The sequence below is a fragment of the Eptatretus burgeri genome, chromosome 1, assembly GCF_056783735.1.
Source record: "Eptatretus burgeri isolate ZD-2024b chromosome 1, Ebu_testis_v1, whole genome shotgun sequence".
Taxonomy (NCBI): domain Eukaryota; kingdom Metazoa; phylum Chordata; class Myxini; order Myxiniformes; family Myxinidae; genus Eptatretus; species Eptatretus burgeri.
Window position 1 is genome coordinate 78,622,131 of NC_140961.1, and position 27,550 is coordinate 78,649,680.

At 42.7% G+C, this 27,550-nt stretch overlaps 1 protein-coding gene across 7 annotated transcripts in view; it reads left to right on the forward strand.

Annotated features, from left to right (window-relative positions):
- NCOA1 (nuclear receptor coactivator 1) overlaps positions 1-27,550 on the forward strand; it is a 148,098-nt gene that overhangs the window by 78,583 nt on the left and 41,965 nt on the right. For all 7 annotated transcript variants that reach the window (XR_015060395.1, XM_085889677.1, XM_085889684.1 and 4 more), the window contains 5 exons: positions 2,784-2,961; positions 3,953-4,111; positions 7,636-7,728; positions 7,904-8,029; positions 15,686-15,833. Coding sequence is in view for 6 of the 7 variants with exons in the window: in XM_085889677.1 (XP_085745803.1) it covers positions 2,784-2,961; positions 3,953-4,111; positions 7,636-7,728; positions 7,904-8,029; positions 15,686-15,833 (704 nt within the window). In the remaining variant the exon portion in view is untranslated. The remainder of the gene's footprint in view (positions 1-2,783; positions 2,962-3,952; positions 4,112-7,635; positions 7,729-7,903; positions 8,030-15,685; positions 15,834-27,550) is intronic.

Consider the following 27,550-nt stretch of genomic DNA (forward strand, 5'->3'; position numbering starts at 1 on the left):
GCCATTTCTTTACCAAACCAATGACAAGACACGTTGTTGCGTGGGCGTGGCCGATGGGGAAGGGAAGCTCAGCCGCGTTCCCCATTACGGATTACAACGTATGGGCTTCCGGATAGTGATGACTTCATGTATTCTAATAATTTCTCGATTTCTTATGCGCATTTATAGATAAACACAATGCCCCAAGTTATGATCGTTTTCATATTAGACGGTGCATAAATTTCGGTAATATCAGAGTGCTGGTATGCTCCGAACCAGGAAGTAAATTTTTTTTCTCTCTCTTCGCTTCTCTTTTTTGTTTTTCCTTGCCACGACATTGCGAAAAGGTAAAATACATTGGCGCTAATTGAATAATTTGGTATTAAAACTAAATTGTGAATAATCGTAACTGCGAATAATATGTGAACTTCCGGGCCACGCACGTACAGGCACACGAGAGCGAAGAAACGGCCTGTGTGGTTGTTGCTTGTTGCTCGCGGTTTGAATATTTATTTATTATTATTATTATTTTTTTTTTTTACGGGCACGTACTCGAAGCACGCAATGAGTACTACAACTTTGCCTCAGGACATATTGACAGATATTGCTTCGGTCAGGGGTCAAAGGGCAAAAATCAATAATATGCAAGAGCTGGAGGTGCTTTCGCGCCAAATGCTACTCCTCCTTAGGTTATGGTCAGATGGTCATGAAAATTCACACTAATCATCTGGAATGCATTGTGCACAAACGATCAATTCAGATTTTTGAGTTATATCTTTGTTCACTCACAGCACCCCCTCGAACTTTGGGGATTTCCGATATCAAACCGCATTTTTGATACTTTTCATTCAAATTGATACTGAGTCGTTATCAGTAGATGGAACTCGATGAGATTTGGTATGCATAATCTTAAGGTGATTCTCTATCTGCTATGTGACATCCATTTTTTTCTATATCTTATAGTTTCCAAATGGTAACCCTCTCAACTTGGGTGTCCGAGGGCCATTGTGCATTCCCGCTGAAAATTCAAAGTACACTAGCTCCAAGACGGTTGAACCGAATCGAATGAATCTTTACATGCTTATAGACCGTAATGAGTACTACAACTTTGCTCATTTGCATAATGACCTATCTCGAGTAGGTCAGGGGTCAAAGGTCAATAAGTGCATTTTTCGGGCAAAATTACCCATTCAAGGCACCTTTGCTCCTACACGGGTTAACCGATATGAATGAAAGTTCATAGGTACATCGTACTCAATGAGTACTACAACTTTGCTTCAGGACATATTGACCTATCTCGGCTAGGTCAGGGGTCAAAGGTCAATGAGTGCATTTTTCGGGCAAAATGACCATTCAAATCCCCCTTGCTCCTACACGGGTTAACCGATATGAATGAAAGTTCATAGGTACAGAGTACTCAATGGGTAATACAACTTTGCTTCAGGACATATTGACCTATCTCGGCTAAGTCAAAGGTCAATGAGTGCATTGTTCAGGCAAAATGACTATTCCAAAGCCCCCTTGCTCATACACGGGTTAACTGATTCGATTGCAATTTCGTAAGTACTTAGTACTAGATTAACTCAGATCAGGGGTCAAAGGTCATCGGATGCTCGGCGAAGCAATGGCCGCCTTCCGTTGTCTGTTTATTTGTGTGCAGGATATCTCAAAAAGTTGTTGACGGATTCACACAAAACATTGTGGACACGTTGGTTGTGTGACAAGGACTAATTGATTAGATTTTGCTGATTATCCGGATACGGATATGGCTACTAGAATTTTAAACTGATTCTTCACCATTGAGATTTGCTGTGAAAAACGATATATAGCACAATATCTCAAAAAGTTGTGGACAGATTCGCACAAAACGTGGACACGGGTGTGTGACAAGGACCAATTGATTTGATTTTGGTGAAGATCCGAATTCTGAACCAGATCCGATAATTTTTCAGCTTATCTGGAGTTTAGTTCGGTGAGCTTATGTGATTAAGCAGTGTCTGTATAGTAGGTTAGTGAGTGAGTGAGTCATTATTCCTTGAGCCAATCACACGATTTTGATAATGCTTGGCCACAAGCATCATATCTGATGCCTTGCGAAGATTTATTGACCGTGTCAAAATCTGCGCTCATTAAGGAGGTCTACGGGGTTGGGGGGAGGGGAGGGGGAGGGAGAGAGGAAGGTTTGACCGCCCCCCCACAAAAAATTGGTATTTGTACTCTTCAAAACTACACACATGATTTCAATGAAACTTGACTACAACCTTCATCACCTGTGATGTGCCAGAGTTTGTTCATGGCATGAAAAAAGAAATCTGGTTCTAGGGAGTTATGCAGGGGGTTTGAGCCCTCTAAAATAGGTATTTGCTCTCTTCTCTGACACTACACACATGATTTCAATGAAATCTGATTGCAACCTTCATCACCCGTGATGTACCTAGGTTTCTTCATGGCATTAAAAAAAATCAGGCTCTAAGGGAGTCTAAGGGGGGTTTGAGTGACTTTTGCTCCTGATCCAGGTGAGCTTCCAGATGCACAACCATATTTTTTTCTTAGTTAAAGTGATTATTCACCATTGAGAGATGTGGCCGATAACGATATCTTGCATGATATATCGAAGATGTATTGGGCTTGTGATGTTCTACTTATTCAGGCTTTGCATAGCAGAGATGTGCGCTCTACCGTGTGCCCTTCCAGTTTTTAAATGTTTTCACCCGAGTTAAAAAAAAAAAAATTATATTTCTTGTGTAAAGCTGTGTGCACGGACAATTTGCGCTATTTGGACAGCTGTTTTCTGCGTTCCACAGGCTCTGGATGCCTTCTTCTTTGTGGTAGCTCAGGACGGGAAGATTGTTTTTGCGTCAGAGAATGTTGGCCGCTTCCTGAATTGTTCTCGAGAAGAACTAATGCATCGCAGCGTGTACAGCATACTGCATCCAAGTGACCATGCTGAGTTCTTGCACAACTTTATGCCTCAGGGGTATGGTGAGTATTCCGGATTTGTAATGGATCCTGTTTAGGTAGATAAGCACAACAATATTTATTATTCTCTTGCAAGGAAACCACCAACTTGTACCTTGTTTCATTGTACCGCTCAATCATGGTTGAAAACCGTGTTGCCCTTGATTCTGAATTTCCATGTAATTTCGCCATCCTGGTTTGGACTGTCAAAGTGAGCTCATCCACATTTTATTCTGGTCTTCTCCCAAAGCGTACCTACGCAGGATGGGACGAAGGCCAGCCACCCTGATGATGAGTGGGCCTACACATTTTGAGTCAGACAAAAATAAAAAAGAAACTCAATTTCTGGTCTTCCAATGATCCTAATTATTCTTTGGGGCCTTCTGAAGCACTGATTTGGCAGAAGGAAAGAAAGGTTGCATTCAATAATTATGAAGATGAGATGTGAGCTTATTGCTGGGAGATGATACACATTGAAGGTCTGAAATATTTCATATATGGAGGATTTCTCTTGTTTTTAGCAGCACTCCTCAAACCATTGACTCAACTAGTGGGCTTGTCGTTTTTGTGGTCTGTCTTGTGCTGCAAGGCCTGAGAAAAGGTTTGCACTTGTGTAAGGCATGTACCTTGAATGTGCATCACCTGTCATCGATAAACTTGCATCTCGTCTTAATCTTTGCAATCTGTCTCTCCTCTTCTGCCGCTTTTGTTCTCTTAAAAAGTGCCAAATAATATTTAGGATTGCTGTCGGCCCAGAAATGGCACCCACTGTGTCGGTTTTCACCTGAAGGACCGTTGAGAAAGAACTGTCCACATCCATCAAGAACGCTCACTGAGTGGAAATGCGAAATTTTCACTCGGCTTGGAGAGACAGTGGTGTGCGGGCTGCTCGAGAACCCGGGTCGGGACGGCACGCTTTTCATCCCGGATGAGTGGGCGCAGGAAAACGAGTTAACTGTGAATTTTATTTGGTTATACAGTTTGGTTAAGTTTTAACATTGTTCACTATCTGCAGCAAATGGTGCTCCGAATGGGCATGGTGGCAGCACGTTCGTGTGCCGGATTCTGACCCAAGACTCGTTGCCTGATGGAGCTGCTGGTCCTGGCAAGAAATGCTGCACAGTGCAATGTTTTACAGCTTTGCATTCTAGTACAATGCCTGCCGACATTGGTGGTATGACTGTTGTATCAGTTTCTCTTCATCAATGCGTTAGGCCCGTTCGTGTGAGGAATTTCACATTTGTATATTTGTTGGACTGGCAAGTTGCCCATGCATGCACGGGATTTTAGACGGGGTAGGGATGGTGGTGGTAAAAATGCAAATGGCGTCTTCTGTCATCGAGCCGGCAAGTTGGGAGCAACAATTCACATTTATTGCCACATCTGATGCAACTTAAATGGTCTCATGGTGGCGAGGTGCTCCATTTGAAACTGTTGGTTCGATATAATTATTATAATAATGATATATTAATAAAAATAATTAGTTTACTCTCATATATATGTAATGTGCATACAATAAGTACTTCGACAGTGTGTGCTTAAAAATAACATTGAATAAGAAATCCATTCAGACAGATAGATAGAGGTGGATTCACTGCGAATGGAGAGCTCTAAACAACATTCTGGTGTTAAAATGAAATGAGTGGCATGGTTTAAAATATCCATAACCATTCTGTAGATGCTCACAAAACTTCAGACACAGATTCATTGACGGTTCGGATTGCAGTTGGGTAAAAGCTGTTGTGCAAGTGATTACAGTTGGTCTTGTTGGATTGATAACGTTTACCCAAACGGAGAAGTTCAAAAATGTCGTGTGCTGGGTGGAACTCATCTCGGATGATGGCTTTCCCTCTTTTCACTACTCGACTGGAGTACAGCCTCTCTATGGAAGGAAGATCACACCCAATAATTTTACGAAGCTGTTTTTAAATTTATATATTAATAAAATTTTATTCTGGTCTTCTCTGAGGACGGGAAGTGGTGTGCGGGCTGCTCCAACATCCTGAAGTGATGTTGCGTCCAACATCCTGTTGAGTTGGGATCGGTCGTCCCATGTTGAGCTGCCATACCAAACAGTGGAAGACATTGTCAGGACACTCTCTCTCTCTCTCTCTTTCTCTTTCTCTTTCATCAACACAGGACAGCCAATACCGAAACTTTCCAACCTTCTAAGAAAGAGTAACTGTTGCTGAGCCTTTTCATACTGATTGATGTTTATCTCCCACTTCAGCTCATTGGAAATATGTATCCCTAAAAAGTTAAAACAAGTGACAATTTCAATTGATCATTGTGAATAACCAAAGGTTGAATGGGAGTCTTGTTTTTCCAGAAGTCAACAATCATTTCCTTTGTCTTTATGTTGAGATCGAGATTGTTTAAAGAGCACCATTCCAAAAGTTTTTTGACTTGATTACGGTAATCACTTTCATTATTGACTAGTACGTGCCCGTAGGTGCGTAAACTACAACTGGATTGGGGCATTATTTCAATTAGATTGGACCAACCGTATCATAAATGGCCATAACTTGGGAAACATACTCAGGTCCCCAGCGTCAATTGTGATGTCATATCAAACGAAGAAGAATTGTGTTGAAGAATTTCCCCCTCTCTCTCGCCCCCCCTCGCTCCCCTCTAGTCTCACCCTTCCTTTCTCCCCCTCCTCTCTCGGCCCTCAATCTCACCCCCACTCTCATCCTCCCTCTCCCGTCCCCCTCTCTCGCAGATATTGGTCGACAGATAAATGGCCGTAACTTTGGAACCGCTCATTCGATTAATATCAAACCTCGAAAAGGCACATCCGCGGGTCCCCAGCAATATTCCGCTCCCCCTCCTCTCACGCCCCTCCTCTCTCGCCCCCACACTCCCTCCCCTCTCTTGCCCCCCTGTCCCCCCTCTCTCGCCCTTCTCTCTCCCCCCCTCTCTCCCTTCTCCTCACTCCCCCCTCCTCTCTCACCCCTCTCTCTGTAAATGTATTCACAAATGTCTACCAAGCACAACAATTAATTCCAACCTTGGGAAAAAACAACTTTCAAACCCTTGGGAAACAGATGTTTCCCTTGGAAAAATTCAAACCTTGGGATTAATTAATAATTTGAACAATTAATTCAAACCTTGGGATAAAACAGCTTTGCAAAAAAGTACAGTACAGTGTCAAAAAGTACAGTACAGTACAGACCTGAAAGTACAGTGTCATTAGGTATTCCATGTTTGATACCATGCCCCCCCTCTCTCATGCACCCCTATTCCATGCCCCCCTCTCTCCCTCCCCTCTCTTGCCCCCCCTCTCTCGCCCTTCTCTCTGCCCCCTTCTCTCCCTTCTCCTCTCTCCCCCCTCTCTCTGTAAATGCATTCACAAATGTCTACCAAGCACAACAATTAATTCCAACCTTGGGAAAAAAACAGCTTTCAAACCCTTGGGAAACAGCTGTTTCCCTTGGGAAAATTCAATCCTTGGGATTAATTAATAATTTGAATAATAATCAAACCTTGGGATTAAATAATTAAATAAATTAATAATAAAATAATAATCAAACCTTGGGATTAATTAATTCAAACCTTGGGAAAAAACAGCTTTCAAACCTTGGGAAACACTTGAGAACAGCTGAAATGGATGAGGAAGTACGATATCAAACTTTGAAAAGGCACATCGTCAGGTCCCCAGTGTCGATTGTGATGTCATACCAAACGAAGAAGAAAAAATTGTGACGTCAATCGTGCAAAAAAAAAAATATTAAATAAGCATTAATTGTGACGTCATTTGTGATGTCATAGCACCGTGTCCTGTCATTGGTTGACGGATAAATGGCCGTAACTCGGGAACCGCTCGTCCGATTGATATCAACCCTCGAAAAGGCACATCCGCGGGTCCCCGGAAATATTCCTGGCAAGTTTCAATCTGATTGGACCGGCGGTCGTCGAGAAACGGCGGTCGCAGACAGAGACACACAGATATTGCTGGAATTATAGATAGATGAGAATCAGGCCAACTACGGTCAGGTCGTCTGCAAATTTCACCATCGGTGAGCTTCCCCATGATATGACACAATCATGAGTGAACAACGAATATAACATTGGGCATAAAACACAGCCCTGAGGTACTCCGGCATTCAGGATGATCGTCTGAGAAATTTTCGAAACGATTTTGACCGCCTGTGGTCTGTCTAAAGTAAAATCCAAAATCCAGTTCACAAATCGAACCATCAAGACGAAGTGCAGTGAGTTGAAATCATATTGAAAGCAGAAGTAAAATCAAAGAAAAGTAACCTAGCATGGGTAGGCGCACGTTTATTGAGGTGGTTTTAACATGTGATGGAGAGTGAGTGAAACAGTGTCATCAACTGAACAATTACAACGATAGGCAAACTGATAAGGGTCAAGTGATGCAGGAGGAACATATTTCAGGTAGTGCCAAAAAAATCTATGTCGCTTTTTGATGCCTCGGGTCCGTAATAGAAATATGTGTTTGTATCAAAGCCCGTGATCAATTGCAAATTAATAGGATTAATTGTTTGCAAATGATGTACTCTCCTCGTTTGTGCATTTTATTCCTTTCTCTTGAATCCTTGACCTTATCCTTCTTATTCTTATCCTTATTCTTATTCTTATTCTTGCTCTTCGACTTCTTCTTGTTTAATTTTGTTCTTGCTGCTGCTGCTGCTGCTGTTTTCACCATCTGTCTTTTTTTATTATTTGTTCTAGATGTGCAGACTTGCTTGCTCTGCATCCTGCGTCCAATTCCAGAGCGACCACCTGTGGAGACTCGAAGCTTCTCCACCAGACAGGATATTAATGGTACATGTTGAGATAAACGCTTCGTATTTAGGTGTATGTTGTGACCAGGAAGGTGTATGTTGTGTATCTATGAAGTTTCCATAAGTCGGCCTCCAACATTGTTTTAATTTAATTAGCTCCCCCCCCCACCCCCCACCACAAAGTTTTGTGAATGTGACATTGCTTTCTTCCTCAGGTAAGGTAATTGGCATTGAAGCAATGAAGTTGCGTAGTGTTGTCAAGGTGGGATGGGAGCAGCTGGTGCGTGAATGTTTGAAAGCCTTCTACAACACCAGCTTGGTGCAGCAGCACCACTTGCAAGGTAATCTGTACTGGCAGTCTTTAAATAAATAAATAAAAGTTGCTCTGAATTTCCTTTGCAGTTCCTCACTTTTTTCATCGTCAGGTTTCTGCGTCATACTTTTTCATGCATGGACAAATCCACATTAAGAAGGTTCTATCGTCCTGCATCTGTGTAGCATATTTCATTCGGACGTTCTGTGTAAGATTTTGACGCGTACTACTGCTATTACCTTTTTGTAGCGGTTAAAGCACAACAGATATTGTGATCTTGGGTACAGTTCATATTATTGAAAGCTCATTGGTATGAATGCAAATGTGAAAGTATAATAAAATTGAATGAAATCACATCGTTTTATGAAGCCACTCACACTTTCCCATAGTACGGCTTAGACTTGAGGTAAGCACACTTGCCTCTAAGCTGTTTAGCCTGGGATTGAATCTTGGCTCAGCAAAAAGCGGTCATGCCAGTGGTTCCCAGGCAAGGTGATTCATCATTTTTATGTGCTGTCCCTCGGATGGACGTTAGACTGGCGTCCCTTCTGCAGACGTTAGCTGGTGGATGCTAACAATCTCTCGGTGTCCTTCCTGAAGGGAAGGCGAGATATCACCAGCAGCATTCACAAATTCCGAGTTCCTGTCCTGACCTACCGAGGGCATTGCATCAGCATTACCAAATTCCGAATTCCTGTCATTACATTGACACGCGCCTTCAGCCAATGAGGCTACTCACAGCCTTGTGCGGAATACGAAAGAAGAATTGTTGTTACTTCTGTCTGTAAATGTCAATAAACTTATTTTCAAATGCTAACGTACACGCTGAATTGTGGCAGACAGTCGTTCAGAAGCCGAATTAACTTTTTACTCGTGTACCGTTTAATATTAATAAATATTTGTTTTTTGATATCTCTCAAAAGTCTTTGCAAGCAAATTCTACAGTCTATCGTTGAAACATTATGAGCCTGAGGAGATTTTTTTTCTCCCTCAATTTTGGAGATTGCTTTTGCTTTATACAAGCAGCACAAATGCGACTCCAGGTGTGTCTTGTTACAACAAACATCCATTCGATGGAGTCGTCACTGTGTCCAACCAAAATGTATTGTATTGGGACAGTTATCTGTTTTTTTTTTTTATCATGTTATAGCAAGTGAAAAAAGTACACCTTAGTGTGACATGCACCATGGAGCATAGTGTATACATCAGCATCGAGACCATGAAAGTGCACCACTTGTACCCATTGTACAGTGCAAAACAATATACAACCACATTACCTCTTGCAAACTTGGATATGCACAGCCCCAGATAAAACCATGACATTTCTGAAGCTTGTGGCACCAGATTAAAAACCACACCATATTGGCTCCAGCGTTGCATGGAGAAGATTATAACAGAGCTTTGGACTGTTTTTGGCCACAACTATTGCAGAAATCTTTTGTCTTGATGTTTGATATAAATTGAACAAGAATCTCATGAGACAGCTTCGCAAGGGGAATTTGCAGCAACAATTTCAACGATAGTGAGAGCATTTCACAGAATAAATTAGAAACCTGCCCATTTTCACTTTATCACTGTAATGGTGTCTGTGCCATGACATGAAGATCCTTCGGAGACGTGGAAATTATCATCGCTATCCTTGTAATAGCACAGATTTATTTCACTCTCCTGGTTTGGCAGATAATTTATTACTTCCACCACTGAAGGTGGACGGAGGTTATGTTTTCACCCCCGTCTGTCTGGCTTTGTTTGTCTGCCTGTCTGTCTGTCTAAGCAGGATATCTCAAAACTTTATGGACAGACGCGAACGAAATTTGGTGGGCAGGTTATTTTTGCGACAAGGACGAATTGATTAGAATTTGGATGCGATAATTAAAATAGGTATTTTCTCTCCTCTCAGAAACTACACACACAATTTTGATGAAACTTGACCACAACCTTCAATCGTCCCTGATTTAACCAAAGTTTGTTCACTGCATTAAGAAAACAAATCCATAGGTATTTACTTTCTTCTCCATTAATTTTGTAGTTTATCCACACCTACCAGTGGTTCCCTGGTTTTCTTATCCAGCCTCTACAGATGAGTGCCTCGAGGTATTGCCCCTATTTAAAAAAAATTTATTCAGTGATTCTTCACCATTGAGAGATCGGGCTAAAATACTATATATTATCATATCTCAAAAATGTATGGACCGATTTGGATGATACTTGGTGGACAGGTTGGGTGTGTCACGGGGACTCATTTAATCGATTTTGGTGAGGATCTGGATCTGGATACGTGTTTTTTTAACTTTCAAAGTGATGCTTCACTATTGAGACATGGGGCCAAAAACGATATATCGCACGATGTTTCAAAAAGGTGTGGACAGGTTAGGACAGAACTTAGTGGATGAGTTGGGTAGGTGACAAGAACAAGCCGATTCGATCTTGGGTCAGGTCCGAATCCAGATCTGGGCTATCAGTGGGATACAAAACGTAAACTGTTCAGCCTGGTGGAGGTAATCGCTCTACCGAGTGCTGTTCTAGTTACCCTCGCCAGAGGAGAAAGTATTGCATTTGGGTCCGTTTGTCTCTCTGTCTGTCTGTCTATTTTTTGTCCGCACAAAACATAAGTGTGTATGTATTACATTAGATCCTTTGGAACCCGAAGACCCTTTAAGATGACTAAAATCATTTAGACCCTTTACAACCCCTGAACCATTGAGACCTGGAAAACCCAGAAAACCCAAAACACCGAGAAGACCCATGAGACTTTGGGTATCTTGAGTATGCCTACCAACTTTTGTCGACATGTCGACATGTGAACATTTTTATAGTTGTGGAGGAACTCTTGGAAGGGTTTGAAACAGCAAAGCGATTCCCTTGTGTCGGTCTTCTTGGGTGACTTTATGCAGCTTCTTTGGCTGGAGGTGTATGGAAGGTGTCAATTACTTATATATTCCTTACCACCTGGGTTTAGTTGATTGGGTGAGAGCTGATTGGCTATTCCCGCCATTCACAGGTGAGAGATGTGGGTGGGTCTCTCTTTAAAAAAAAAAAAAAAAAAAAATATATATATATATATATATATATATATATATATATATATATATATATATATATATATATATATATATATATATATATATATATATATATATATATTGTTACAGCCACTGATACCGAGACATCAGTTTGTCACTCAGGGGGATTAATCCCCGGTTGTCCTCGGAAGAGCCGAACCTGGGGCCACCGCTCACAATTAATGTTATGGTACGGTGGGTTGTTTTAGAACCACAAACGCCACCCAGTTAACCACGAGTTCCAGTGTCCACCGTCTAATTATGCCGTTTAACTCGAGGTCACGTGGTTACCTGAACAGGAAGCGCGCCCTCTGCAAAGCACCAATCTTATCTTGATTAGATTTTAATTAGGGTGGCCGAGCGTTTTAACCGCTGGTGCGTGCCGACTATTTTTGGTCGAATCTGTGGTAATTACCTCCCAGTCTATCTCAGTTCGAACAATGCGAGACCAATGGAAGGAAAGGACAAACACGGACAGGTTGGAAGTCAACAAATGATTGATTAATAATAAAATAAATAAATAAAAAGAACTTTATTTCCTGAGGTAAATAAGTGAATAAATTCCAAAGCAATCAAAATGAATAATTAATCAGGCAAAATTAATCGAAATGACGGGAAAGAGAGCAGATGCTTATTGGGGCTTGACTTACAACTAACCACAGACAAGGGTACCCAGCAGATCATTCAGGGGGGGGGGGGGCTGGGGGAAGAGATGTCTCGCTCACCAGAGGGAAGTCGTCTGTGAAGTGAAAACGCCCTGAAATGTGTGTGCGCATGTCTTGTCCGTCGCCAGCACCCAGCCTTTTTTTTTTTTTTTTTTTTTTTTTTTTGTATACCTTGGTCAAGGCTCGTATGAGAGCGAACACACAACTCACAGCAAGGAGGCATGAGACAAGAGGGGCGGGAGTGGAAGGGACAAAACATTGGGGAACAGACACAGGTGAACTGTGGAAGGGAGAGGGATGAGGATGGGACGGGGAACATGGCGAGGGGAAGATGGACATTAAAGGGACTTTCAGGAAGGAAAGCAGGAGAATTGAAGGAAGTGGGCTTGGGTGGATTATCGGGGGTAGAAAAGATCGAGGATTTGGATGGGGGAAGATAAGAGGTGGTGGTGAACAGCTGTTTTGAAAGCCTGAAGGGAAGAATGGGAAAGAATAGAGTGAGGAAGTTTATTCCAAAGGCGGGAAAAAAAGAGGAATGAAAGAGTGAAGATGAGCAGTGATTCGTGATTTTGGTAGTTTTACCAGAAGGGGGTTGTTGGCGGACCTTGAGCGCCCTGTGGAAATGTGGTTGGGACAAATCGCAGAGAGAGCAGGGGGGCAAGGCTGGAGAGGAGTCGGTAGAAGACAGAAAGACCACCGACCAACCTGCGGTGATTGAGTGAGAGGCCCAAAGACTCAGCTTCATTGCGGGAGATGCCAATGATCTTAAAAGCCCTGGTTTCGACAGCGTGAAGTCGAGAAATGTGGGAGGCAGGAGCACCAGCCCAGAGGGGAGAGCAGTACTCCATCAGGCTACGGACAAAAGCTTTGTAAGTGGTCAGGAGCTCAAGAGGGCCGAGGAAGGACTTTACACGACGGAGGATTCCCAGTCGGCGACTGGCTTTTGAGGCAAGGTTGGAAATGTGACTTTCCCAGGAAAGGTCATGGCAGATAGTGAGACCCAGAAGCTTGAAAGAAAAGACTTCTTCCAGAGGATTGTTGAGAAAGTGGATGGGGGGGTTTTGTAAACGGTCCTTTCGAAGAGACATAGTGAGAGTGTGAGATTTGTCTGGATTGAAAGACATGTTCCACGTGTTGGACCAGTTTGTGATTTTATCCAGATCTGCAGTGAGCGAAGAAGCTGCTGCTTGCCGGTCTGAGGGATGACAGATGGTACGGCAGAGGGTGGAGTCATCGGCAAAGAGAAATAGAGGATTTTCCAGAGAGTCCGAGAGATCATTGATGAAAACCAGAAAAAGAACAGGGCCCAGAACGCTACCTGGAGGAACTCCAGCCTGCACAGGAAGAGGGGATGAAAGAACTCCATTTAGGGCCACACGTTGACTGCGACAGGAGAGGAAGTCTGCGAGCCATGAGTGGAGATGGCCTTGAATACCATGAGAAGAGAGTTTGGTGAGTAGGGCAGGGTGCCAGACTGTGTCAAAAGCACGTGATATGTCCAGGGATACGGCTCGGATTTCCTGTCTGGCATTGAGGACCTCCATCCATTGATGGGAGAGCAGTAGCAGCATATCTAGGGTAGAGTGACCTGGTCTGAAACCAAATTGATGATCGGAAATCAAGCCATTGGAGAAGAGGAAGGATTTCATGTCTGAAGCGATGATGGATTCCATAACCTTGCTGATGATTGGGAGAAGGCTGATTGGTCTATAGTTACAGGGATCTGTTTTTGCACCTTTTTTATGCAGGGCAGTGATGTTAGCAGATTTCCAAGCAGATGGCAGATGACCTTGGGAAAATGAGAGGGTGAATAGAACAGAGAGAGGGTGAGCAAGAGCAGAAGAGCAGGCTTTGAGGACACGTGGGCTGATGCCGTCTGGACCGATGCAGAATCTGACTCGAGGTTTGAAAGCAAGCTCTCCACCTTGTCAGGAGAAAAGGATACAGAGTCCAGGGACAGTTGGGTGCGACTGGGTAAAGTGGGTAGAGATAGTGATGGGTTTGGGACACAAGATTTAGCTGCAAACACCGAGTTTAGACATTCAGCTTTATCACGTGTGGAATCAGCAGTGCGGCCATTTGAGGTAAGGGAGGCGATGGAGGGGGAACATACACCAGAAACAGATTTGATTAAACGCCACCAGGATTTTGAGGAGGGAGAGAGGTTTGAGAGTTCAGACTTGAGATGAGAAAGATGTTGTTTTCTGGCTCTCCTGAGGGTAGATACACACTTGTTCCGAGCTTTGTGGAAAGAACTGAGATTGCCGTCAGTTGGGTTTGCTTTCCATGAGGCAAAGGCAAGTTGTTTCAGGACAACTGCCTCGCCACAAGCTTCAGTAAACCAAGGGCGGGAGGAAGGGTAAGACAACTGAACACGAGAGGGGATAAATCTGTGCATGAGGGAGAGCAAGTTTCTTTGAAAGAATTCCCAGGATGAGTTGATGTTTGAGAAAGTAGTGATAGGAGACCAGTCTGTAAGTTTGATGGCTGCTCGGAGACCCTGCCAGTCGGCTTGAGTGAAATGCCAGACTCGACGGCGGTGAGGTGGTTCTCTGATAACAGCCAGAGAGATGTCCACTTTAACAAGGACGTGGTCAGAAGAACCAATTGGAGCGAAGGAAGAGCAGCAGATATTGTCAGGGAAATTTGTCAAAATCAGATCCAGAAGAGATGGAGTACCATTGGTTGAGATCCGGGTCGGGAAGTAGACCGATTGAGTCAGTCCCAATGAGTCACAGAAAGCTTTTGCTGATGTCCCATGGCAGGTGAGAGAGGTACCCACACCTAGCCAACTGGCGTGATGACAATTGAAGTCGCCACATAAGAGGAAGAGAGAGTTTGGATGAGAAGATAGAAGATGGTCCATGTTTTCGGAGAGTGAGGTGTAGATGGAGTCATCACTGTAATCATGAGTATCATGTAATAAGCCTTGCCATGAATCCACTCTCCAACAGCCTTGAATGCCAGTCGACGTCTGGGGGGCAGGGTGGGGGTTACCGAGATCGTGTCGCAGGTTTAGACCCTGGTGCTGTGACACTGACAGCTCCTCACACTTCACAAAACTGGTGACGTCCAGTGATCCACACGGTGCGTTGATGACTGACCTGTGCCTCACTTGTTGTGACCGACCCGTGCCCCACTCATTGGTGACTGACCCGTGCCTCACTCATTGTCGGCGCTTCTCACACCCACACACGTACCGCACGCTCGCTTGCTCAAGCACTGGAAAGGAAGAACTGACTGACGAATTGTCTCGTTGGCGCTGGTCAGACACTCACTCGCTCGCTTCCCGCTCATGCGCTTCCTCTCTGGTTCGCTTGCCTGCTTCTTGCTCGCTTTCTCTCCTTTGCTCGTTTCTCTTCCAGAACGGACCTCCAATTCTTTTGATATAGCCGGCCGGTCTCGGTGGCAGAGTTCCCCCAAGCTCACCCCGCCACACTTGCGCACCGTTACCATGACAACCAGGGCTCTCATTATTCTTTGTGGTGTCAAACGCTGATTGAAAAAGGGCGGGCCTCTGCGTCCATGAAAGAAATGTGTGAAAACGTTGCTGGACAAAGGGTGGGCCTCGGCGCTCGCGAAAGAAATATGTGCATAAATGTGTCTATCGTAAAGAAAAAAGCTTCCCATAAGAGAGGGAATCTATTCTTTACCCTTCTCAATGCACCATATTTAAAATCCCACTAAACATGGGGATGGGGCTAATCTGGACATGCATTTAAGGGAATAACTGTTTAAGGACCTGGATGTGTGGATGTATTCATCAGACTGGATTCTGAAATCCATAGCAATATATGTATATATCTATATAATATATATGTATAATGTATATATCTATATATGTATTTATATAGGTAGCTTATGCTCTGATTCTTGCAATTTTCTCACAGTTGGGTGATTACTGTTATATCTTGCATGAGGGGTTGAATTGTGATGCTGTGTTCTGTGCAAGTGCAGTCAAAACCAAAGGACTGGCGCTAAGTCCACCATACCAGTTTTCTCTACCGGATGGGTCCATGTTTACTGCACAAACACGCAGCAAGTTGCACTGCAATACATCATTGTACCAGGATCCTTTCATCCAGTCTCTTCACGTGCTACACAGGTACATGTTTCCTCAAATAAATGTCCTGCATATGGAGACAGCTAACTGTTCCTGTTTAAGATAAATTTTCATTGATTTGCCAGGCTGTGAATGTGTTCTCTCCTTTACTGATGTACATGTATTTATATACAGTGCCTCTAGAAAGTCTCCACCCCCTTTCAAATTTTTCACCTTTTGTTGTGATATATCCTGAAAATAAATTGCATTAAATCAGGCTTTTTCCACTTTATTTTCAAATTGTAACCCATAACTTCCAAGTGAAAAAAAAATTATATAAATTTCAGAAAATTAATTAAAAATACAAAACTAAAATATCTTGATGTGTATATGTATATGTATATGTATATGTATATGTATATGTATATGTATATGTATGTGAATCCAGATCTTCACCAAAATCTAATCGTTCCATCGGTGTCACATACCCAAGCTCTCCCCCAAATTATGTCCGACTCCGTCCACAACCTTCGGTGGCAGCGGTAGCTAGAGCGAAGTTGATGGTGCACCATCACAAATCCCCCACACTTCCCTCTGAAAGCAAAATTGAAAGATGGCAAAAAGCTCCACCTGGAAGGACCCAATATCAAATTTTGACTTAACAACAACAAAAAAATCTGTTTTGACCCCTCTGACCCAAAGTCTCCACCCCCGGAGCATGAATCAGGAGTCACATCCAAAATAAATCGTTACATATTTCATGTGACCCCAATGTTGATTGCATATACAAAGTTTCATTGAAAATGTGCCTGTAAATGCATTTTTTTTCAGTATTTGACCTTTTGACCCCACGACAGGACCCTCGTGGCTCGGGCCAAAAATGATACTGCTCTTTCACCTTCTTGCCATGTGGTGATCATAATTACTAAGTTTAGTGAATTTCTGTGCAAACATTTAGTAGTAGATAACGTGATAGATTGAGCCAATTACAATATAGTTTTTTTCAAAAAGTGTGGGGATAATTATGTTTTTGATGATAAAGTGGTGGAAATGATAAATATACAGAAAATCCTACAACACAAAAGTGTAGAGAGAACCTCCATAAACTGGACCCCTTAACCACTCAGGGGTGTATACACTGGGAAATACAAATCGGGGAAAGATCTTCAACTATCAGGAAACCACAATGTAAACAGAGAAAAATGGTTTAATAACACGCATCATTATCCCCACACCTTTTTATTTTTTTATTTTTATTTTTAATGTGGGAGGGAGGGTGCTGAGTCGTTATGATTACCACATGATAAGGTTCGAGAGCAGTATCATTCCCCCCCCCCCCCCATGGACTCCTTGGGGCAGGCTCAAAAGGTCAAATACCAAAAAATGCAATTACGGGCACATTTTTAACATGTTTTTTTTTAATGAAACTTTGTATATGCAATCAACATTGGAGAAAGCTTGAAATTCGACCCCCAGTTCATGCCCCCAGGGGTTAGGACACAGGATCACAGTGGTCAAAACAGAAGTTTTTTTGTTTGTTTGTTTTTTGAACTCAAAATTTCATATTGGGCCATTCCTTGTGTAATTTTCGATGGCGCACCATCGACTTCGCTCAAGTTGTAATTGTGAGCATTCTGTATTTAAAGATTTACATCATAAACGCATTATCAAAGGTGATGTCACAACAGTGAAAGATAAAATATTACATGCATTACTTACAAAATGGCCGAATTACAGAGAAAACAAAATGATTAACTGGAATAAAGCAGCAGAACTTACAATGATAGGACTGAGTGAATGGATGAGAGAACAAATCAATGCGCATAAAATAACCAAACACACAAATGGCTTTATGGTTAGAGGACGTAGAGAAACATGTTAAAAGGAGAGTTGATTTGAAAAGAAAAGTTTGAATCGATGATCTGAACGCAATTTTAAGCAATCTGCAGGCATGTAATTAATTAACACAGCTTCCAGCTTCGAACACAAAATGTTTTTTTAATTGTTATTTATTTATTTTTATACATGGTCTGGATTCTAGGAAGAGCTCGAAGATTATGATATTGTTCCAATTGACAAAGCAAATAATAATAATGCATCTGTATGCAAAACACTATATTCAAACACTTTTGGAAATATTGGGCTTTCAGACTGGACTTTCAAACGACAATAAAATAGACTTGGTACAACATCATATAAATCACTCAAAAGCTCGAAGACTTCCAGGTAAACACCACAAATTACCATTCATTTACTGGATCCCCAATATGTACAAAAACCCTTGTAAAATGAGGTTCACCATCACAAGTAGAGAATGCGGTTTGAAACCATTGTCAGGTAGTCTTACAAGGATGATGAAACTAAATTATAAATACTGTTGGACTCCACTATTCATGGACTCCGCATATTCGCGGTTTATAAATTGCGACCTGCTTCACGTATTCGCGTTTTTTATTTTTATTTTTTCGTGGGCGTCTTTGTGTTTTTTAAAATTTAATTTATTTTTTTTTCGCGTTTTTGTGGGCGTATTCACAGTTTTCCATGGGCATATTCATGGTTTTTCACGGAATTTTTGATTTTCCTTCGTGAATCGTGAACCACCGGGAACCGATCCCCTTTTTTCCATTGAAACAATGACCCACTATTCGGCATTTGTGGATTTGCTATTCGCGGCATTTTCCAGGAACATATCCTCCATGAATAGCGGGGTCTGACAGTACTTTTATAACTGCCATGAAAAGGTGAGGTTTATTCTGGTATTAAGAAATACTGGATCATTGATAATTCCAAACCTATGATCAACAGTGTCCACAACATCAATAACGGATAAGGTTAAATGTCTATCAACTTGTGATTTTTTTTTTGTTTCCCATATTGTACAGAAAGATTCCACATGACAAGTTCATAACCACATTGGATCGAGCAGTAAGATAAAGCATTTGCAAGAGGTAATAAATGTACTCATTAAAGGCTATCAAAAGAAGAGCAAACTGGTCTGTGAGGGAAAATCAATGTTCATGTAGTTTTTGAAAAAAGAAACTTAAAGTACTCTTGGACCCCACTATTTGTGGACCCCACATATTCGCTTTTTACAAAATATGAACTGCTTCTACATTTGCAGCCCTGTGCTTCGCGTATTAGTGGTTTTAAAAAAAAATTGATCAGCTTCATGATAACATACATCCAAAAGAACTCGATTATAAATAAGGAAAACCAAACTCACTTCAGTTTCTTTTTAGGTCATCTCTACCGAGATGACCTAATAAAGCCAGCCCAAATGTCCGTCCCTATGTCCGTATGTCCGTACGTCCGTCAACAATTTTTCTTTCCATCTTGATGAAACTTAGTATGTGGGTAGAGGTCGATGAGTGTTACACAACGATATAACTTTTGTCTGGGTTCAAGGTCAGGGACGAGGTCACGAGGTCACTAAGTTATAAAAATCGCCATTTTCAAAACCTTATCTTGTCTGCCATTCTTCAAGATATTCGGCAACTTTATTGATTATGATAGTAAAAAATATTATCTTGTATCTAACCGGACAGATTTTTTAATTTCCTTCCCGATTGATCGTCACGTGATCTGGAAGATGGCCAAAAACGCCGATGCGATTCGCAAAGAAGGAAGGAAGGAGAAATGAAATATAAATAGAAAACACATTTTTAGCCTTTTATTAGGTCATCTCTTCGAGCATGACCTAATAATATTGGTGTTGAGAGGAGAGGTGACGATCCGTCCGTCCGTCCGTTCACAATGAAGTTGAAGCGGGAGATCTGGTCATGAGTGATCCTGATAGAGGTCGATGAGATGAACACGATGGTCTGACTTTCAAGGTCACTGAAGGTCAAGGTCAAGGTCAACGAGGCCTTTGAAGTTGCGAAAATGACGATTTTCAAATTCTATCTCCTCCGCCATTTCTCAAGCGATCTTGAATTTGATTGTAGCATATGAATCTATGGGACAATATCTAAATTTTGGTTGGGCCTGATTTTCGATATTCGCTTTCGTTTTCGTGTCACGTGGCTTCAAATTTGGCAAAGAATGCGAAAATGACGATTTTCATGCGAAAATGACGATTTTCAAAATCTATCTCCTCCTACATTTCTCAAGCAATCTTGAATTTGATTGTAGCATATGAATCTATGGGACAATATCTAAATTTTCTTGGGCCGGATTTTCGATATTCGCTTTCGTTTTTGTGTCACGTGACTTCAAAGTTGGCAAAAAATGCGAAAATGACGATTTTCAAAATCTATCTCCTCCTACATTTCTCAAGCAATCTTGAATTTGATTGTGGCATATGAATCTATGGGACAATATCTAAATTTTGCCAGGCCGGATTTTCGATATTCACTTTCGTTTTCGTGTCACGTGACTTCAAAGTTGGCAAATAATGCGAAAATGACGATTTTCAAAATCTATCTCCTCCATTTTTCAAGCAATCTTGAATTTGATTGTGGCATATGAATCTATGGGACAATATCTAAATTTGGTCAGGACGGATTTTCGAATTTCGCTTTCATTTTCGCATCGCATGACTTCAAAGTTTGCAAAATCTGCCCTACCTTCAGGAGGCTATATATTTTCTCGCAGAGATGACCGTCACTCCCGCACGGGTGTATTTTATTTATACATTTTCCGCCGAAGGTGCAAAAGTTTCAAAACCCGAAATGTAAACGTCGGCATTTATTTTCAAAATATAATTTTGTGCGCGTGCACCAAAATGCTGAGTCATCTTTAACCAAACTGCGTAGTAGAACTGCGCAGTAGTCCGGTCATGGCGTCTGAGCAGTGGCCAGCGTGGTTCAGATTGACTGGTTTCTGGAGCGAAGGTGATTGTTAAGAAGTATGTCGGCGGTATAAATTTGAGTGACTGTATTGGTGATTTAATCACGCAACATCTTGACAACGAATATTCTGACCGAACGATTGCATCAATTCAGTGCATCAGCAGGGATAATTCGCAGGCTCCTCTCGATCGTGCCGATATCTAACATAATCACCGGCAGACATAGGGCTGCAGGCTGTGGGGCGAGGCCACGGATCCCGGATGAGGGGATAAGTGATAAATTATGCTACATGCTTCGGGCTTTCTGATTGATATATCAATAAGTGCATTCCATAATTAATGAATTAATAATTAATGAATCTGGCATACAAAATATTTTTTCATACCTGACATGTTACTTTGTGCAGTGTCACGAAACTTCTGTGGAATTAATAATTAATGAATTTGCTCGCTCTAACGATTTTTCCAACCGCAATATCTCTATAAATACTTGACCAATTTTCATTGTGAAAGTTGCATTATAATCAGTGAAGAATAATCTACAGGATTATCATAATCTCTGAGAGCTAAGCATATTTTTCGTTTTTTTTCTACAACCGGAAGTGAAATGTCCCCAGAGAGTGGACGGACCGGAAAACCACGTATTGCACTTACTGGTGATTCTGATGTGTTAATCCGGGTACTAAATGAACAATACATATTTAATAATGATGTCATTAGTAGTATTATCCTAGTGTATCTCTGTGAACTATTTCAATCTAAACGGTTAGTTTGGACTGTTTTGCGGTTACCTTAACTAAACATTGAGAACTTGTAGTATTATAGAGATGACCGGCACCCCCACACAGGGGTAATTTTTTGGAATTACAAATTGATATTAATAACAATGAATTTCACACTAAATTATTTGATAAAGAGATGCTTTTCCATTCCACATTGTACAAATGCCTTTCTTGGACAGCAGCATTCCAAACAAGCTATTCTATGGTGCAGTTGCAGGTGAAATAATTCGGACTGTGAGAGCAATCACACACAGCACTGAACTTTTCAATAGATTAAAACAGCAAGTCAGAGACGTATGCTAACAGAGCTTCCAGTAACAGATTAAAATGAGCTTTCTTTAAGATGATAAAATGACACCAAATATAATTAGTGATATCTATCGAATAATGACCAAAAACTTGGTGAAGCTATGGTGAAGCATCATGATTGTCTATTAATTATGTACTACGAGAACATACCCCTTCGTCCCCCAATAACCCATTGAGATCCCTCAAGACCCATCAGTCCTTTTCAAGACACTTTAGACCCATTTAGACCCAAAGGTATAAAAGGCCTTAGGTCCTTTTATACCTTTGAGACCCCTTCCACCCCTGAGAACATTTGGACTCTTTGCATCCCGTAGACACTGTACACCTCCTGGATATTTTCACCCTTTAAACCCATTAGACCACTTTAGACCCTCAAGACGCACACCACACAAACAGCTATCGAGTCTTGCAATATAAACCATACAGTATACAGACTATACTTTTTTTATTTTATCAAGTAATGTGCAAACTCCACCGATCCAGAGGGTGGGTAATCTGTTTGTACAATAAAAACAGTCAAACATTATTAATGAAACAAAAAAAACTTTCTGTAGGTTTCAAGGGGACACAGTGCAGCATGTAAAAATTCGCTTAAAATGTCAATTTCAGTATTTGAACAACAGTTTAATTCAGTGGTAAGTAGGGTGGACATGCTGGGTAGTGGCCATGTTATCTTTAAGATAAGGTGTGTTTGATTTAATGCATCATCTTATCATGGAATATTAGAGTTATGAATATGTGAAAATACATTAAATCCTCTGGCAAGAAAAGTTTGAATTGTGATGTTGCATTGATGAGTTGACTGTCTGAACACAACTGAAGTAATTGATATGTTAGCCCTTGAGCCAGACCCCAAAATGTATGGGGCCATTGTCAGTTTATGGTGGATAAAGAATGTTTACAAGGAATTTCACCAAAGCTTTGTATCTTGTTGGCAAGGATATTGTTGTGGGGCTGAGTTTCGGTGGCGAGCACGACCGCTAGATGGAGCAGTAGAGTCGGCTCCACCGAACACCCGGAATCTGGATCGTACCTTTCTGATAACTCCTTAGGTACGGGTCCCTTACAGGACCGTGAATCGTCAATAATTCAACCGCGTGGGACAGGGTTATTTGCCAAACTTCAAAATACCTAGAGGCCCACGTGGCGAGCTACTGAGGAATTCACACCGTTACCTGAGCTGTTACCGTGCTCGACCCGTGCGTAACCCGAGTGGATGGTTACCGAGGTCCCGTCGGTCCAAATGCACAACTACGGCAGCAACGGCCTTTTTAATCCCCCAACATGCACCGTGCTAAACCAATGAAGGAAAGGACAAGGACGAGCTGAACCATTCAACAAAATGGATATTTATGTACAATATGGGGGAGGGAACACACAAAGAGCAGAGTTAAACTGACGACGCAATGCAAATAATGTACAGCAAAGAGCATTTAACAATTCCTACTTACAGACGGGGCCCCAGGACACCACGCACACGCACACGCACACGCACACACAAATACCGAAAAGAAATAATGGCCGTGGCCTTTATTTGGCCCTTCAGCTCAGGAGGGAAGGTGAGCCGAAGGGGAGAACCTGTCTCTCACCTCTCCGCCTCGTGCGGTTTTCGATGATCCGGTTCGGCGGGACTCGAACCCGCAACACAATACAATGATGGATGCCAGCCAGCGCGAAGGTGGATCAGACAAAACGCCGGCAGGCCAGACAAGACGACCAGGCGACGAGGCTGACAAGGCGACCAGACGACGAGGCTGACAAGGCGACCAGGCGACGCGACCTTCTTTTCCAGACAGAACGCCCTGAACACTTATTCCCCCCTTCTCCAGAGGGGAGGAGCCACCTCCTCGGACCTGCTCTCACTCACTGGACGGTTTTGGCGCGCAATTGCGCTCGTCACCCCCGCGACTAGCAGAAAGGGGCGCCAAGTCCGCTGATTGGACCGGAGGGGTGGGGGGGGGCGTGGCGGCCATCACGGCAGACCGCCCCTCAAACAGGGAGAGTAACATTGTCCTGCGTTGTGGCGCTCATTGGCCGACTGACGGCAACCTCGCTCGCATTCCTCTGATTGGTCAAGAGCTGCCGCAAGGTCCCTCCTTGAACTCCGCCCACCGTGGACACTATGACGTCGGGTTGAGGAAGCGAGGTGAAGGCGTGTTGTTGTTATTAGTGTAAAATCCTATCTATAAAATAACTTCGCAGCGCATGCACATTTAATTCCCATTAGACACAGGGGATGGATTGTAACTATACACATATACTTAACGAAATAACTGAGCTACGGGGACTCTGGCTGTTGTGTGCGATGGGTTTCAGATTCGTAACAATATTACATTCCTCATGTAATGGAAATTATGCACTAGTGGTAAATGTCATGGCCACAATGAACTTTCAAATGTGATTGAAAAAAAACCTCATTTTGAGCGGGTTTAGGCATTTATTTCTATCATATGGGTTTACATTTAATGTTTTTTTTTTTTTTTAATACATCATGCACCCAAATAGCATCATTCACCAATAATTTGTCCCAGGAGCCCTTTCCCAACATTTTGATACTATTTGCAATCTTATCTGACGTATGTTGACAAGCATGTGCACCATTTTATACACTAATGTTCAAATTGCAGTTCTCACCAATTTTATGACTGAAATTAGAATGTGACGCAGATGGCAATATTGATTCAAGATTATTAAAAGTTTTGTAACCCAATGATCAATAACTCTTTGGACTAGGTAGTTACCATTTGGTACACAAAGGTGGTAATTCCAACCTCAATATGATGCTACATTGGTGCTGTGACTATAGTATTCCCAGAAAATGACAATTAATTTGTGTATATCCACACGATGTGTAAATAGCTCACACTTATCATGCTTGTTTTATTAATTCATGCCAAGGAATTGTATTGCAAGAGGTAAATAATACACAAACTCCTTTTTGATTAAATATACACGTCAAGACATACATTGGATACATACTCCATTTCAACGAATTCTTGCAGAAGCATCGATCGTATGTTTATATATGTATTATGTACGTGTAAAAGTGACGTTTATCCTGATTTCAGTACTTGTATCTGTTCGTACAGTAATATATCTGTTCAACAAAATACATGAATAGACACAAGTCAAGGTGTGCAAGTCACAGAAGTTCTTGTGAACTCAAACTTTCAATCATATGTTATGTGTGGAGCATTTATCGTCAAGCAAATTATTCCAGATATCCTTGAAGGAATGGCTCAGAAGTCATCATCCTCATCGTCACATATAGGTCACTGGCTGGCTGGATACTGGCTGGAAAGGACAGTTTGCTCATTCAAGCTTGCAGAAAGTTTTTGGAGGTCTAATGCTGTGTCGTTTTCTTTCAGTTGAGTGTTATGATATTCCATGACCTAGTCGGTTCAAGGTCTGAATTCATTCAACATTGCCTGTGAGTGTCTTAACAGTGTATGGGAGCAATAGATGTTTTGAGGTTTTTCACTGTCCACAGCTTACTGCGTAGATCATGTCCTGACTGAAGGATCGCATCAGGGTGCTGACCTGATTGGATGGCTCCTTGTGCTCTGGGTCATCAGTTAAAAGACCAAGCATGAATCGCTGGAGATCATTGTGTACTACAAAGGATTCCTTGTCGACATCGACTGGATGTCGAAATGAATAATTTCATCGACCATGGGGTTGTTGTTTTTTTTCATTCCTTATCATTGATCGTAGGTGAAACGATGTTTGATCAATGGTTTTGGAAATGTTTGATTTGTTTTTCCAAGTTTTGAGTTCTCTCTTCAAATTTGCCAAGTTTTGGGTCTTATGTAATTCCTGTAGTGGGGCAACTTAGCATAACAATTGTGCATTTTGTGAGGAAAGCACCAAATTTGGCACAATAGTAGCCTATCATATTATGAACAGATTTGGATATTGGGCCATCTCAATTTTTGATGGCAGTGGAAAATGGCTGCCACAGCCATCAGCGGCTGAATTTGAGATGGCCCAATATCCAGATCTGTTCATAATATTGTTACGAATTCTCCGCCCGCCCGGCGTGCGAACGACCGCGTCAACTAATTGCGGCCGGTTCGCCCACTGAACGAGCAATTCAGTCATGACTTTCCGGAACAATGCCGGAAACCAGTCACGGGTGGGTTCTTAATCCCACCATGTCCCAGTCCGTATTCTACCCGCGCGAAATAGGGTCAAATCGATATACCTAAGTACTCGCGCGGGTAACCTACCGAGGGACTGAACCTCGGCGGAGGCCTGCTGGGACACGAACCGCTCAAGCGGTCTGTTCCGTTCTGAGATAACCGAGCGGGTATTATCGCCCGACCTTGCCGGATCCGATTCTATTTATCGGGTATTTAAAACCCAACTAACATTCCGCAATGCAAGATGGCATTTCAATAAGGGAAAGAGGACGTGATGAATGGTTAACATTTAAATCAGCACATTTATTACAACTACACACGCATACAGGAACAATCATGCAGTCATGCAGGTATTCAAAAACACCAACATGCACGTATACCGAAAAAGCAATCAATGCGGCACGGCACGTGGGCAAGACAAAGCGCTACAACCGTCTATAAGCAATTATCGATGTACAGTCACTTACACAGTTTTACTTACGGGACTCGGCGCCGCAACATTCATTCAAAAGAAAAGGAAAAGACCCCATCAAAGGCAATGGGGTCAGGCTGGGCCCGTAGACCTTTATGGTGTGGGACTTGGCAGACCGAACGAGTCCCACGAGATCGTTGCAGGTTACCTGTACCCTCGTGGTGCCTTGTGGTGTGAGCCTCGACGTCCCGTCCCCACGGCAGCGAGCGTAGCCGCGCCTGAGCTCGGGCCTTCCGCGTGGCCGGCGAGCTCTCTCCAGCTCTCCTCACACGAGCGCGCAGGTTCGCGCGACACCGCTGGCAGAGCTGCTGCTCCAGTCCGAGTCTCCTTCGCAATGCCCGGACTCTCCACCGACTGCAAGCTCCAACGAATGGGTTGCTCCACGGACTGCTTCTCCACAGACGAAGACCACCAAGACTTCCACCCGACTCCTTCCACCAAGACCACGAGAAGAGAAGAGGAAAAGAAGAAAAAGAAGACCAACTTGGCGCTCTGCGTGCCCTTATATTCCCCACGCTCCGCCCTCACCCCGCCCTCCTTCCAGAACGAAGCGTTTTCCACTTCCAACGCCTCGCTCCTCTCCTTGCGTGGGAAAAACAGGCGGGAAATCCGCGCGCCATTGGAATACCTTCTTCTTTTTCATGGTGTTATTGGAATCCCTTGTTCCTTTTCCTTGGTAGAGACGGTTTTATAAGTGGAGAGGGTTGCAGCGGGGTTGTGGAGAAGGTGATCGGTAGTGGGCGTAGCGGGGAAGGTGGTTAGGTGATTGGCGTAATTGTGGTTGGTGTAGTGGTTGAGGTGATCAGGATGGCGTGGTTTGTTGAGAGGCGCGTGTGGTTGTGGTGGTGGAAGGACGGTGGGTCTGAAGCGGTTGTTTGAGAGCGATGTTGGTGGTGGTGGTCCAAAATAACGATAGTGAAAGAAAAACGGCTATCTCAAAGATCACAGCCCTGTCCACACGGATAAACCCCATAAAACAACGGTGGGGAAATCTAACTGAACATGGAATTATCGGCATAACTATCTAAGGACCTTTATGGTGTTCTGCGAATTTCCACAGCCGTAACAATATGATAGGCTACTTGTGTGCCAAATTTGGTGCTTTCCTCACAAAATGCACGATTGTTATGCTATATTTATCCAAGTTGCCCCACTACTGGAGCAAGAGAAATGGTAGTGTGCTACTGCAGCTATTATTTCCCAACTGGTAACAGCCAAGATATTTGTGTCGCACTTGCTGACCACACAATCGCGAAGCTTTACATCAGCTCTCAGATCAATGGCCT